This window comes from Mauremys mutica, chromosome 3, assembly GCF_020497125.1.
Source record: "Mauremys mutica isolate MM-2020 ecotype Southern chromosome 3, ASM2049712v1, whole genome shotgun sequence".
Lineage (NCBI taxonomy): Eukaryota > Metazoa > Chordata > Testudines > Geoemydidae > Mauremys > Mauremys mutica.
Window position 1 is genome coordinate 134,390,340 of NC_059074.1, and position 14,476 is coordinate 134,404,815.

Genomic DNA, 14,476 nt, shown 5'->3' on the forward strand with positions numbered 1-14,476 from the left:
TGTTTGCCTCTGTCCTCTGGTTGTTTTTTTAATAAAATAATTGTTTTGGTTTGAAAGCAATCTTTATTCTATTAACTGAAAGCAAACAGAGCCCTGCAAAGCAACAGACAATTATGTTAAGTCTTCATATTGCATCGTCTGCACCAATCACCTCCTAACATTACAAGCACTGCACTCCTGAGCATAGCAACAAATATTAGTGGCTTTCAGCTTCAAATTGCTGCCTCAAGGCATCCCTGATTCTTATGGCCCCACGCTGTGCCCCTCTAATAGCCCTGGTCTCAGACTGTTCAAACTCAGCCTTCAGGCGCTGAGCCTCAGCGGTCCAGCCCTAATTGAAGCTTTCACCCTTCCCTTCACAAATATTATGGAGCATAGGCTATAAGCATAGGAATATTGTCATTGGCCAGGTCCAGCTTCCCATAGAGGCAGTGCCAGCGGGCCTTTAAATGGCCAAAAACACACTCAGTTATTCTGCACTTGCCCAGCCTGTTATTGAACCACTCTTTGCTGCTGTCAAGTTGCCCCGTGTATGGCTTCATAAGCCACAGCATTACGGGGTAGGCAGGGTCTCCCAGGATCGCAATGGGCATTTCAACTTCCCCTACAGTGACCTTCAGGTCCAGGAAGAAAGTCTCTGCTTGCAGCTTCCTGAACAAGCCAGTGTTCCAAAAGATGTGTGTCATGCACCTTTCCAGACCAGCCTGCGTTAATGTCCGTGAAATGGCCACAGTGATCAACAAACGCCTGGAGAACCATTGAGAAATACCCCTTGCGATTAATGTACTTGGTGGGTAGGTGGTCTGGTGCCAGAATTGGAATGTGTGTGCCATCTATCGCCCCTCCACAGTTAGGGAAGCCCATTTGTGCAAAGCCATCCACAATGTTACGTACATTGCCCAGAGTCATGGTATTTCAGACCAGGATGCGATTAATGGACCTGCACACTTCCATCAACACAAGTCCAATGGTTGACTTTCCCACTCTGAACTGATTAGCAATCAATCAGTCGGTAGCAGTCTGGAGTAGCCAGCTTCCATAGTGCAATCGCCACGCACTTCTCCAATGACAGGGCAGCTCTCATTCTCATGTCCTTGAGCCGCAGGGATGGGGCGAGCTCATCACACAATCCCATGAATGTGGCTTTCCTCATCCAAAACTTCTGCAGCCACTGCTCTGCTTGTCATCCCAGATGTACATCATGATGTGATCCTACCACTCAGTGCTTGTTTCCACTGCCACTCATGACGTGTTGGTCAGAGCGAGCTGCATACTGGTCAACAGTTCAGGAGCCATTCCTGCAGCCCGAAGAGGCAGGGTGCGCAGTACACAAACCATTGAAAGATGGTGCCAAATGCAGACGGAAGCACAGGGATTGCTGGCATGTGAAGCAATGCATCGGGGCATTGGGACAGGACACAGGATGCCCCACAACCCCCTCCGCCTTCCAACAGCTCTTAGCAGTGGAAGACGAAGAAATGCTCTGTGGGATAGCTCCCCAGAGTGCAACACTCCGAATACCGCTGCAAGTGCCACAAGTGTGAACACACTATTGTGCAGGCTGTTGACAGCGTGAACACACAACAGCAGTTTCCCTTTAGTGCTCTGTGAGTGGTGCTATAACTGCTGGCAATGTAACTCTGCCAGTGTTGACGTACCCTTAGTTTAGAATTTAACTAGAGAATTTAGGGTTGACCTACACATAACCTTGCACCAAAATAACTAACTCAATTTTAATTTTGTTATTTTGGTGCAAGTCTGTGTGTGGATACTTATTTCAGGCTATAAGTGCCCTGTTTTGATTGACAAGCAAAACTGAAATTCAACATCAAGACTGTTCTAACTTAACTTGGCTTCCACAGCACACTAGGAACTCTTCTGTAACTGCAGAAACCAGAGCCCGGCATGCTTTTGCAACAACTTCCAGTCCCAGATATGCCTTCAGTACATCCCCAGAGGCTACAGGGGAGTGGGGACATAAAGCCATTCTGTTAGCTATTTGCCATCCAGGGAATCCTTTTATATCAGGGTATTTCCCAGGCATGGGTTCTGTCAGGTTTACAACCCCTAGATGCTGCTCAGTCATGGTGAAATGGAGAATCTGAACCATTGTCTGGCAAAAGCTTAATCTCACAACTGGCATAAAACAACCCAATGTGTATTTCTTGTTTATTGATCATTTTCAATGCAGATTTGTAACTGAAACATAAACAAAACACATTCATGTTCAGGTTGCCCCAGAGGTTACACTTAAAAGTTTAATTGGTTCCATAAGAAGTTCCACTGAGGGCACATCATTCACAGAAATGGTGGCCTCAGGGACAAAGAAAAGTAAATGAAAATGGTGAAAAATAATGCAAGTTATAAGGGGCAACATAAACATATATATTTAAGGACTTTGGATGACATTCTCACAGAAAGAACTGCAGATGGAGCTTGAAGAGTTGCAGCCACAAGCAAAGTAGAAAATATCATTCTGAAGCCTCCTCAGACAGCCAGGGGTTTCCTGATTAGCAATCTGCCTGCGTAGGGTCATCATTTAACCTATAGTTTGTCATTTATCTGGGATGTGGTTACCCATGAATGATTGGTTTAACTTAGCAAATAGCTAACTTTAGTTCATCAAAAAAATGAAGTGGCTAGTGTGGCTGTCACCAGCCAGCTGCTTGGGTGGCCCTGTGGTCAGCCACACTGGCCGCTGCAGCAGTCACAGAAAGTTATGGAATCCATGACTCCTGCAACCTCTGCGATAGACACGGAACCCTAGTCATCAGCTGTATTAAAATATTTATCTATATTATATGTACGGTGTTTAATTTTCTTTATAATCTGAAGAAGAAAGATGGGGGTCTGTGGAGGAGTAGTTTACTAACCATGGCAAATTTACTACGTCGATTTCTCCTCTATCTAGACTAAATATACTCCCAAGGAATATACATGCATCTTTCAGGGGTCACAAATTCATAGCTCATCTCCATTTTGGACTTGTGACCACAAAAAAGGCAATTTATGTGATTCCCAGATTATAACATAAATCTAAAATAACATTGGAAGAGGGGCTACCAAACATACATAATCAAAGCCATTCAAAATTATGGAATAAAGACTAGAGACAAGAGAATCAACTTTAAAGCTATCCTTGTCTCTCTCCAGCTGTTAGGTGCTTGCTTCTGAACTCTTAGGATATGTCTACACAGCAGCAGGGAACATACTTCCAGTGCAGGCAAACAGATGCGCTAGCTCTACTTAAGCTAGTGTGTTAAAAATAGCACTGTGACCACAGCGGCACACGTAGCCAGAGAGGACTGGGTTGGTTTGTACTTGGGCAGCTGATCTGCTGCCTGTGATGCTGGGCCACGTGCTTAGCACACTAGCTGGAGCACAGCTAGCATATGTCTGTCTATCAGCATCTGGGAGGGCACTTCCCCGGGTGATTTAGACTTATCATTATTTCCTAGTTTGTCATAAACTGATAGGGTTGCTGTCAAGTAATTTGTAGGTTTCTCAACAAACAAACAATTGAATATTTTTATGTTTTGTTTTTCAAAGGAGATATTTTGTTCAGATTTAAATATTACTTTGTATTACATGCCACCAAGCATTGTGCTATTATTCTATTGCAAAAGAACCAAACTACTGAAACACTGAAAAATAAATATTAGAAACCAAGCAGTCTGGATTCCTGGTGTAAAGTGAGTCAAGTGCACAGAATAAGCACTTATCATAAGTAGTGAAAAGTTGTTTTTTAAATTTCAAAATTTAAGAATTAATGCATTTTATTAACATACGTAAGGAAATTTGTTTTTTTAAGTATTATTTAACTTTACCATGCCCCTTTAAAGTCATATAAATACACATTTTTATTAATGTCAATAACTAAGTGAAAGCCCAAAAATGGATATATGTATTACAGTTTAATAAAGAAGTATTTTTATTATAAAAAGACAAAAAAGCTGAAGGTTTGTGTTGTCTAAAGACAGGAACAGCTGTACGGACTTTTTTTTGCCATTTAGGGTATTACTCTCTTTAAAATGACAGGAAGCGGTGGCAGATTTTTTTTAGCATTTTAAACTGCTGGATTACATTTATGGTTTGTAGTAAAACATACCAGACACACTATATACAGCTCTATCTCGATTAGTCAAACGGGGCGGCAGCGAGGGAGGGTAGAAAAATGACACTGTACACATTTGTAAAAACAAATTTTCAAATAAATAAGTGGTTTTTTTTTGTTGTTGTTTGTTTTTTTGGAGTGTAATTACTAGACATTGTGGGGACATGACACTTCCTGGGTAAAAATTAGTTTTTGACAAATAAGGTTGGTTGTTTGCATAACTGAGTGCTGGTATAGTTAAAGCAATAAAACTTTCTAATGTAAACAAGGCCAAAATTTAAAAGTATAAATTAAAGAGTTTACAAATGTCATAAAACAAATTAAATCAAGTTCAGTTAAAAGCAGGGGTAGGCAACCTATGGCACGGGTGCCGAAGTTGCCACGCAAACTGATTTTCAGTGGCACTCACACTGCCCGGGTCCTGGCCACCAGTCCGGGGGGCTCTGCATTTTAATTTAATTTTAAATAAAGCTTCTTAAACATTTTAAAAACCTTATTTACTTTACATACAACAATACTTTGGTTATATATTATAGACTTATAGAAAGAGACCTGAAAACGTTAAAATGTATTACTGGCACACGAAACCTTAAATTAGAGTGAATAAATGAAGACTCGGCACACCACTTCTGAAAGGTTGCCGACCTCTCTAAATCATCCCTCAGATGATATCCACTATATTAGGGATTAGCAGCCTTTCAGTAGTGGTGTGCCAAGTCTTCATTTATTCACTGTAATTTAAGGTTTTGCATGCCGATAATACATTTTAACATTTTTAGAAGGTCTCTCTCTCTATGTCTATAATATATAACTAAACTATTGTTGTATGTAAAGTAAGCAAGGTTTTTGAAATGTTTAAGAAGCTTCATTTAAAATTAAATTAAAATGAAGATCTTATTAGTTTAATGCAGTGGCTCTTAACCTGGGGTGCATGCACCCCGTGGGGGTGCAAGACATGCAAGATTTTTTTAGAAGGTAAATCATCGAAAACACAAATTAAGCACAAGGCACAGAAGTACAACTACTTTGTTTCATCAAACCTATGTATTTATTAACATTATACATGTTTTAATGATTATTGTATTATGCAAAGTTTTTACATTTTTAAGTTTTCAAGTTTTTAAGCCAATTGTAGTGTAATTTTTTTTATAAGGGCTGCAGAGCGCTGGGACCAGGCCAGGAGCAGAGACCTGGGCTGGCTGCCGGTACTGCAGGCTGGCAGGAGGGTGAGCAGGGCCCGAGAGGCCCAGATCCGGGCTGGCAGGGGGCCGGGCAGCTGGAACCCCAGACTAGCAGCGAGGTGAGCGGGGCCGGAGGCTGGTATCCCAGGCCGGCAGCAGGCTGAGCGGGGCCGATGGCCGGGACCCTGGCTGGTAAGGGGCCAACGGCCAGAACCCCAGACTGGCAGCAGGCTGAGCAGCTCAGCCCACTGTCAGTCTGGGGTTCCATCCGCCAGCTCCTGCCAGCCAGGGTCCTGGCCGCTGGCTCCGCTCAGCCGCTGCCGGCTGGGAGTTCCAGTCAAAGAAATGCACATTTCATCACAACAACCTAAACTCTGACCCAAGAATTTTTAATATTTTAAAAAAAAATGATTTCAGGGATTCTATAAATTAGTATATTATCAGTTAATATATTTATCAACTAGCAGTACTTTTTTGTAAGTTCTGTTTCTCAAGAGTAATATTGTATATGTAGTTTAACAGAAAAAAGTATAAAATAATTTTGCTAAAATTCTTTCACATGGGCACTCTATTCCAGAATATTTTTTTTTATTCCAAATAATCATTCTGGCTGGTACGATGGACAAAATGCCAGATAATTAAACTAATCCAATTTATAATGGCTCTTGTGAGGGGCTGACTCATTCAGTGTGCACCTGACAATATACTCATGTTCATTGGAAAGTTCAGTTATTAAGCATGTCTATGCAGCACTCTTAAAGTGTGATCTTAGAAGGTTCAGCTTTAACTGTGTTTAACATATGTTAAAGGCAGTGTAGTGTGCCTTGTCAACAACAGGCTTTTAAAACACCTCAGATCTCTGACAAGATCTCAGAGGAAAAAAAGACAGTCACTGAGGGCATGTCTACACTCACCTCCGGAATCGACCAGCAATCGACCAGCAGGGGTCAATTTATCAGACTAGTGAAGACGGATAAATCGACTGCGGAACACATTCCCGGTCGACTCCAGAGCGAGACACGTAGGCGGAGTCGATGGGGGAGCGCCAGCAGTCGCCCTACCACAGTGAAGACACCACGCTGAGTAGATCTAAGTACTCGACTTCAGCTACATTATTCAATGTAGCTGAAGTTGCGTAACTTAGATCGATCCCCTCCCCCTCGTGTAGACCAGGCCTAAGCAATAGTCTAGGCCAGGTTCTGCTGCCATATTAACACAAGGATATCAGTATCAGTCTTCATTCTGAATGTCAATAAAAGTGTTAAATAGTCACTGAAAGTTCAACACTGAAAAAAAACTGAAAGATTGCAGCATGCAGAGCTCATGAAAAGGAGCACAGGACTGATTGCCATCAGTATATTGGTGATGCTGCAGGCCAAATAACCTCCCTCCCCCTCGTGGCCTCACACTTTACACTGAACAAGTACCTCTGACCATAGGTTCTTTAAGGAAAACACTTACTTATAATATTCCTATGGGCAGACAGTTACGAGCACATTGTGGATGCTATCAGACAGGAGCAACTCCAAGCACCAGCGCAGCAAGCATGTGCCTGGGGCGGCAAGCGGGGGGGGGCCAGCCTGTGAGGTCTGCTGGTCCCAGGGTTTCGGGGGACCCGGAGAACCCTGCCAAATCCGCCTGACGGGGCGGACCTCCTGCAGAAACACCACCGAAGGCTACCTGACTGCCATGCTTGGGGCGGCAAAAAACATAGAGCCGCCCCTGCTATCAGAATACAAACAGCAAACAACAATTAAGGTACAGACTAGAATTCACATAGGAAAACCTTCAAGGCACCATCACCGCACCACTGTCTAACATGCTAACCAATATTGTCTCGTCGTTTCCATGTACTGCCCTGTCTGTCTGTACCCATCTGCTGTTTTTTGTCTTAAGACCTAGACTGCAAGCTCTTTGGAGAAGGGACTGTCTAATTCTGCAGCTCACACAACACATACCGTATGAAAGTGAGATTTCTTAGCTCCAGGAGAACAGCTAGTATTTCCAAATCTCTACACACTGTGGCTAAACTGTTATGGGCCTTTTCCCGCTGCAGAACACATATCCATGCCCTCCCAATACAGACTTGGTAATACAGACAAATATATTTCACTAAAATCAGACAGAGCTACAGTATTTAGCAGTGGGTTGATTAGAAACCTGATATATAGTTTTGAGTCAAGGTGCTAATGCAACTTAAGTAACACACCAGCAACAATCACCATATAAAGCATCAACTCCTTCCTTTCACTAGCAAGACAGACAGCCATAGAAGGCAATCCACCAAGGAATTCACACTGGTCACTTATTTTTAAAATCCCCTGGTATTTGAAGAGAAATTGATAGTCATTTTAGAATCCAGCGCAACAAAAACATCAACCTTGTCTCTCTTCTCATCACTCCTGGGGGAGAAGAAAGCCTGTTCTTGCCTAAGGGAACAAATTAACTCAAAAGTCTGATGAAGTGGGCTGTAGCCCACAAAAGCTTATGCTCAAATACATTTGTTAGTCTCTAAGGCGCCACAAGTACTCCTGTTCTTTTTGCAGATACAGACTAACAGGGCTGCTACTCTGGACCCTAGGGGAGACATTGGGCTAGATCAGTGGTTTTCAACCTGTGCCCAGAGTCTGTGTCTGTTCCAACCCCCAGGGGTCTGCAAAAGGTTGTCCTTACTACAGAACAGTGGTTTCCACCCTGTGGTCCATGGACCCCTTGGGGTCAGCAGATTTTGTCTAAGATTTCCAAAGGGGTCTGCATCACCACTTGAAATGTTTTAGGGGTCCACAATTGAAAAAAAAAAGTTGAAAATCACTGGGCTAGATCCTCTCATGTGCAGCAGCCCAGTTCCAGCGAAGTAACTGAATTTACACCTGCCGAGGATCTGACTCGGAGAGTTCAGATCCGCATTGGTAAGTTTTGCATGTAGCCTACGCCCTGTAGTGGAACAAACCCCCCGGAAATCCAGGCAACAAAAGCACTTTCAGGGAGGGAGCTTCCCAGCCGAGAAAGGCGGGGTGGGGAGGGGGGCATCTGCTTTTCATTGGGCTTGTCGTTAGCCAAAGTCTTCCAGCTCGGAGACCTCCCCGCGCCCGTTCCCTTGGCCTGTTGCGCAGCGCCGTGTCCCGGGACGCAGCAGCGCTCGGCTCCGCGGCCGGGCACCAGCCAGAGAGGAGGGAACGGCGGGGGGGGGGGGGTTCGACGTGCTGAACCCGAGCGGCTCGGCAGCGGGTCACTCGGCGGAGCCTCTCCCAGTCCCAGCGGGGGCTGCGCTTGGCCGCTAGCGAGCGGGGCAGCCCCGCCCTGCTCCCCGCGGAGCCCCCGCGCCGCCCTGCTCCCCGCGGACAGAGCCCAACCCAGTTATCCCCAAACCCCCCAGCCCCAGCCCCAGCCCCGCACTCACGTAGAGGGAGCCGACGCTGGAGCCGTAGAAGCGCAGCGGGGCGCTGAGCTCCAGGGGCGGGGAGCTCACGTCGTCCCCGGGCTCCAACTCCGCGTCACCCCGCTCCGCGCCGAAGGGGAAGAGCAGCCCCCCGCGGGGCAGGCAGCCCCCGGGCACGGCCAGCCCCAGCAGCGCCCACAGCAGCGCCCAGCCCCAGCTCCGCCCGGGGAACATGCTCGCCTCGCCCGCCGCCTCCCTGCACAGCGCGCGGCAGCAGCTCCAGCGCGGGCGGCGGAACTATGAAGCCCCCAAAGTTTTAAACCCAGCCAGGGCTGGGGTGGGGAGGGGAGAGGGGGACTCGTGAGGGGCTGAGGCGCAAACCAATGAACAAAGCAGCTCAGAGAAAACCAGCCAATCACAATTAGAGGGGAAAGGCTCCCCCACCCCTCACTGCATCCCGACCCCATCAATACGTCTCTTTCGTACCGAGAACATAATTAAAAAAAACAAGCAAACCCGTCGGCCTGAGTTTCCCCCCGTTAACCCTATCCTCGACCTCAGAAACTCAAGGTCCCCCCGCTACTCCCATCCCAGCCACAGTGGGCCACAACTCACCCGACCAATAACATCTCCTTTCCTTTGCAGTTGAATTGTTTTTTGTAAGTTTAGAAAATGAAGCACATCTCCTGTAACGCGTTCCCTCCTACTCTCTTGATGCAGTAATTCTCTTAAGAAAACCAACCAAGTTCCCTGACTCTTGAAAATACAACAGATTCCAACAACAAGCGTTAGTGCTCAAGTGCAGAGCAGCAGCAAACTCAGAAGAAAAGTAGATAGTACATTTCCCAAAAGAGAGAAGAAATTGTAAAACATTGCTTTTCACCCTATTTCTGTTCTTATGTGGAAAAAATGTATCTACACCAAATCCATAGGAGAGAGGAGAGAGAGAACTCATTTTCTTGTACACTTTGTCTTTCTTAACTTTGGAGTTGAAATCAAGCAGTTCAGTTTATATGAGACAGACAGAACTCTGTACTCCGACTATGAGTACTCATAATTTTGCAGGGATGCTTCCATATCCCACCAGATTAGGCTGTTCTTCTGATGTGGCAACAAATCCTTCTCTTGTCTGAATTTAGAGGCATAAGAACTCTGGGAAGCTGGAGGATTCTTGAAATAAATAAGAATTTGATAAGAAGTCTGGATATTTAAATATTTGTGTCTGTATATTTGCATCAGTAATGTCAGTGATATCATACATTCTTTGACCCTGAGTCTGGATTTTTTAAAAGTTCTTTTGATTTAGTCAATGTTATCTGCAACATATGAATATTTTCACCTTTTGTGCTGTTTCCATTGTGTCTGAATATTGAGGTGTATTTTATTTAAAGTGTCCTGTTGAGCATCTTTACTGACATCTGGAAGAGGGATAAAAAAGCATTCACAAAGGTTACTTATTATCTGGGAGACATTACAAACACCATTCAGAACTGAGAAATTATGCAGTTTTTGATTAAAAATTAGGGCAAGAAATATACTCAGAATCAACCTGGAATTCCACCAGCTAATATATCATGGGGGAAATATAATCCAAAACAGACATGGACACAAGGTTTTCAGTAGATAACAAATTAGATGTGATAGTTTACAAAGCAATGCAGTGTCAAAAAATCCAATGAGATTTTGCGCTGCATACGAGTAGGCATTATTATGTTACAGACTAGGGAGATGATTGTCCCTTTATGGATATGGTGCCACTATTTTTATTAGATCATTTCTGAGTATTTCAATGCCAGAAAGATACATATTAAAAAATCTTGGAGGGAATTCAGAGAAAAGCAACAACAATTATTAGAGGACTAGAAGGAATGACATATAAGGTATTAGTATAGTATAGTATGTATAGATTTCAGAGTAGCAGCCATGTTAGTCTGTGTCCGCAAAAAGAACAGGAGTACTTGTGGCACCTAAGCTTATGCTCAAATACATTTGTTAGTCTCTAAAGTGCCACAAGTACGCCTGTTCTTTTTACTTACGTATACTGTAGCTTGGCCAAATGACAACTGCAAGGGGACTTAATTACCATCTTTTGTTATGGATAAGATCACCCTCCAGTACACATATGAATGGCATAAATACCAAAGAGGGGGAGGAATTATTTGGGGTGGTCCCAACTGTCATAAATGGGAGTGATAGGATCAAAATAACTGAAGGAAAACATGATCTGAGTATCAGAAAATGTTTCCTAACAGTAAAATTTATATTCAGAAAATCACAGATTAGACATGGTGGAAGCCTCATCCCTGGAGTCACTTAACGCTAGACTGGATAGAATATTGAAGACTCTGTTGTAGGGAACAATCCTGCATTTATCTTTGGGGAAAAGGACAAGATGATTCAATAGATTTTTTCCATCTCCAGCTTCTATGATTATAGGATATTCAAATAGGTCATATATCCATACAAATTATAAAATCGAGTGTGCGCGGCCACACTAAACACATTAAATCAGTGGTGTGCGTCCACGGTCCGAGGCTAGTGTCGATTTCTGGAGCATTGCACTGTGGGTAGCTATTCCGTAGCTATCCCATAGTTCCCGCAGCCTCCCCCACCCCTTGGAATTTCCGGGTTGAGATCCCAGTGCCTGATGGGGCAAAAATCATTGTCGCGGGTGGTTCTGGGTAAATGTCGTCAGTCACTCCTTCCGCTGGGAAAGCAACGGCAGACAAGCATTTTGTGCCTTTTTTCCCTGGATTGCCCTGGCAGATGCTATAGCATGGCAATCATGGAGCCTGTTTAGCCTTTTGTGACTGTCACTGTATGTGTACTAGATGCCACTCACAGAGGCGATTCAGCAGCGCTACACAGCAGCATGCTTTTGCTTTTGCATGATAGCAGAGATGGTTACCAGCCATATTGCACCATCTACCATACCATAAATTGGTAATAAGATGATCGTGGCTACCAGTCCTTTTGCACTGCACCATTTGTTGCTGTCATAAGTGCCCCTGGCTGAGATCAGCCAGGGGCGCAAAAGCCAAAATTGGGAATGACTCCCTGAGTCAGTCCCTCCTTTTTGGTATCTAAAAATAGAATCAGTCCTGCCTAGAATATGGGCAAGTGTACTAGAGAACCACTGTATCATAAACCAGAGAGCACAGCTGCTCTGTGTCAGATCCTGCAGAAATTATGAGCTGTATGCTATTCACAGGGGGTGCTCCTGCAACAACCCCACCTGTTGATTCCGTTCTTCCCCCAGCCTTCCTGGGCTACCGTAGCATTGTCCCCCCACTTGTGTGATGAAGTAATAAAGAATGCAGGAATAAGACACAGTGACTTGTTAGTGAGATATGAGTGGAAGGCAGCCTCCAGCTGCTATGATAGTCCAGACAGGACAGTAAGGAGTGTGGAGGAGAGGAGCCCAGCATCCCTCTGCTAGTCCAGGGGCAACTGAATCTTTTCTTTACACATGAAGGGTGGGGGCTGATGGAGCTCAGCCCCCTGTTGCTATGATGACGATGGTTATCAGCCATACTGTACCATCTACCACGAAAAATTAGGACCAGGCGCCCTTGATTGACCTTACCGATGCTAGTCGGCATGGTTACCAGTCCTTTTGCACTGCCCCATGTGCCAATAGGTTGATGATGAGGACGGATACCAGTCATATTGTACCATCAGCCATCCATGGCGTGGGGGGAGCAAGGATGTTGGTGTTGGTGCAGCATCGCGTCTATCTGCAGCATTTAGTAAAGATAGGGTGACATGTAAAAGAGTCAAGAGAGGATTGTTTTCCCTTTCACTTCTGGCGGTGGGTGGGGGGGTGCGTAAATTGCCTAGCTATGCCCTGACCCACCGCGGACACTGTTTTTGACCCTAGAAGCATTTGGAGCTCAGCCAAGAATGCAAATGCTTTTCAGAGACTGCAGGAACTGTGGGATAGCTTGAGTCCTCCAGTCCATGAGCGTCCATTTGATTCTTTGGCTTTCCGTTACGCTTGTCATGCAGCAGTGCGCTGAGTCCCTGCTATGGCATCTGTCTGGAGATTTTTTAAAAATGATTTTGAATTTCGTCTTCTGTAACGGAGCGCTGATAGAACAGATTTGCCTGCCCTTACAGCGATCACATCCGCATGGTCCATGCGGGAGCTCTTTCTTTATTTTGATTTTTAACTGCATCACCACACGTGCTGATCGGAGCTCCACGCTGGGCAAACAGGAAATATTCAAAAGTTCGCGGGGCTTTTCCTGTCTACCTGGCCACTGCACCCGAGTTCAGATTGCTGTCCAGAGTGGTCAGTGGTGCACTGTGGGATACCGCCCGGAGGCCAATACCATCGATCTGCGGCCACACCAACCCTAATCCGATATGGTAATACCGATATTAGCGCTACTCCTCTCGTTAGGGAGGAGTACAGAAACCGGTTTAAAGTGCCCTTTATACCGATATAAAGGGCCTCTCAGTGTGGACGGGTGTGGCGTTAAATCGGTTTTACGCTCCTAAAACCGGTTTAAACGCCTAGTGTAGACCAGGCCTTACATCACAGAACTCAGCCTCCTCTTTGATTATTCTTATCAGGGTAAGGGAACTACAAGCTTCCCTCTGCAGTCACCTAGTGCCAAGGATGTGAGGAGAGGACTACTGACATGGGCCTCCCATTGAAAGTCTTTTACTGCCCGAAAAGGGTAGAGTAATCTGGTGAATAGATCATCAAAAGATAAAGTGACCATGGTATATGTCTACACTACCCACCGGACTGGTGAGCAGCGATCGATCCAGTGGGGATCAATTTATCGCATCTAGTCTAGACATGATAAATCGACCTCTGAGCCCTCTCCCATCGACTTCTGTACTCCAGCGCCGCGAGAGGCGCAAGCAGAGTCAATGGGGGAGCGGGTGTGGTGAAGACACAACGGTAAATTGATCTAAGTACGTTGACTTCAGCTACATTTTTCACGTAGCTGAAGCTGCATAACTTAGATCGATCCCCCTCCCCTTGTGTAGACCAGGGCTATGTCACTATGTAGAACACAATACAGTAGTCGCAGGGGGAAAGGATACAGAATAGAATGAGGGGGCTGATCACTGGGAAGGATGGAACTGAGGCCTGTTGAGAAGGAAATTTGTTTTCAGAAGGGCAGGCCATGGGAATCTTAGAAGGTCACATGGAAAGAGGGGGCTTGATGAAAGATCTCAGCCTCATAAAGTTTAAGTCACACTAGCTTGACATGTGAATGTTGACCTGTTTATTAAAGTTGAACCTCTGAACCTTTTGGGAGTCACTCATCATAAATCTAAATATCTCTCTGTCACAATGGAGAACACAAAAGCCAGGAGAGAGGGGGAAAGAGGATACAATATAGCAAAATTCTATATGGAGAGAGTAACCCACTTTTTCACCCTTGGCAAAGTCAGATGCCCAGGGGAACAAAGGCACACAAAGGGCAAAGTTGTCCCTCATCCTACACACATGTGCAAGGGAGTAAAAGGTTATAAGTAGATCTGAGTGAAATTTTTCAGGAGAATAGTTTATTCATTGAAAAATGCAGTTTTGGTTGACTCAACATTATCCACAATGTGAGGCAAATAGAAAGGAGCACAAACACTGCCAACTTAAGTGCAAGAGTGTAATAAGAAAAGCCAAAGAGGAGTTTGAAGAACGGCTAGCCAAAAACTCCAAAGGTAATAACAAAATGTTTTTTAAGTACATCAGAAGCAGGAAGCCTGCTAAACAACCAGTGGGGCCCCTTGATGATCAAAATTCAAAAGGAGCGCTTAAAGATGATAAAGTCATTGCGGAGA

The 14,476-nt window shown here is 44.9% G+C and overlaps 1 protein-coding gene across 1 annotated transcript in view; it reads right to left on the reverse strand.

Annotated features, from left to right (window-relative positions):
• Positions 1-8,923, reverse strand: part of NID1 (nidogen 1) — an 80,032-nt gene extending 71,109 nt beyond the window's left edge. The window contains exon 1 of the mRNA XM_045010103.1: positions 8,696-8,923. Coding sequence (XP_044866038.1) covers positions 8,696-8,908 — 213 coding nt within the window. The 5' untranslated portion in view covers positions 8,909-8,923. The remainder of the gene's footprint in view (positions 1-8,695) is intronic.
• Between the last annotated feature and the right edge of the window lie 5,553 nt (positions 8,924-14,476).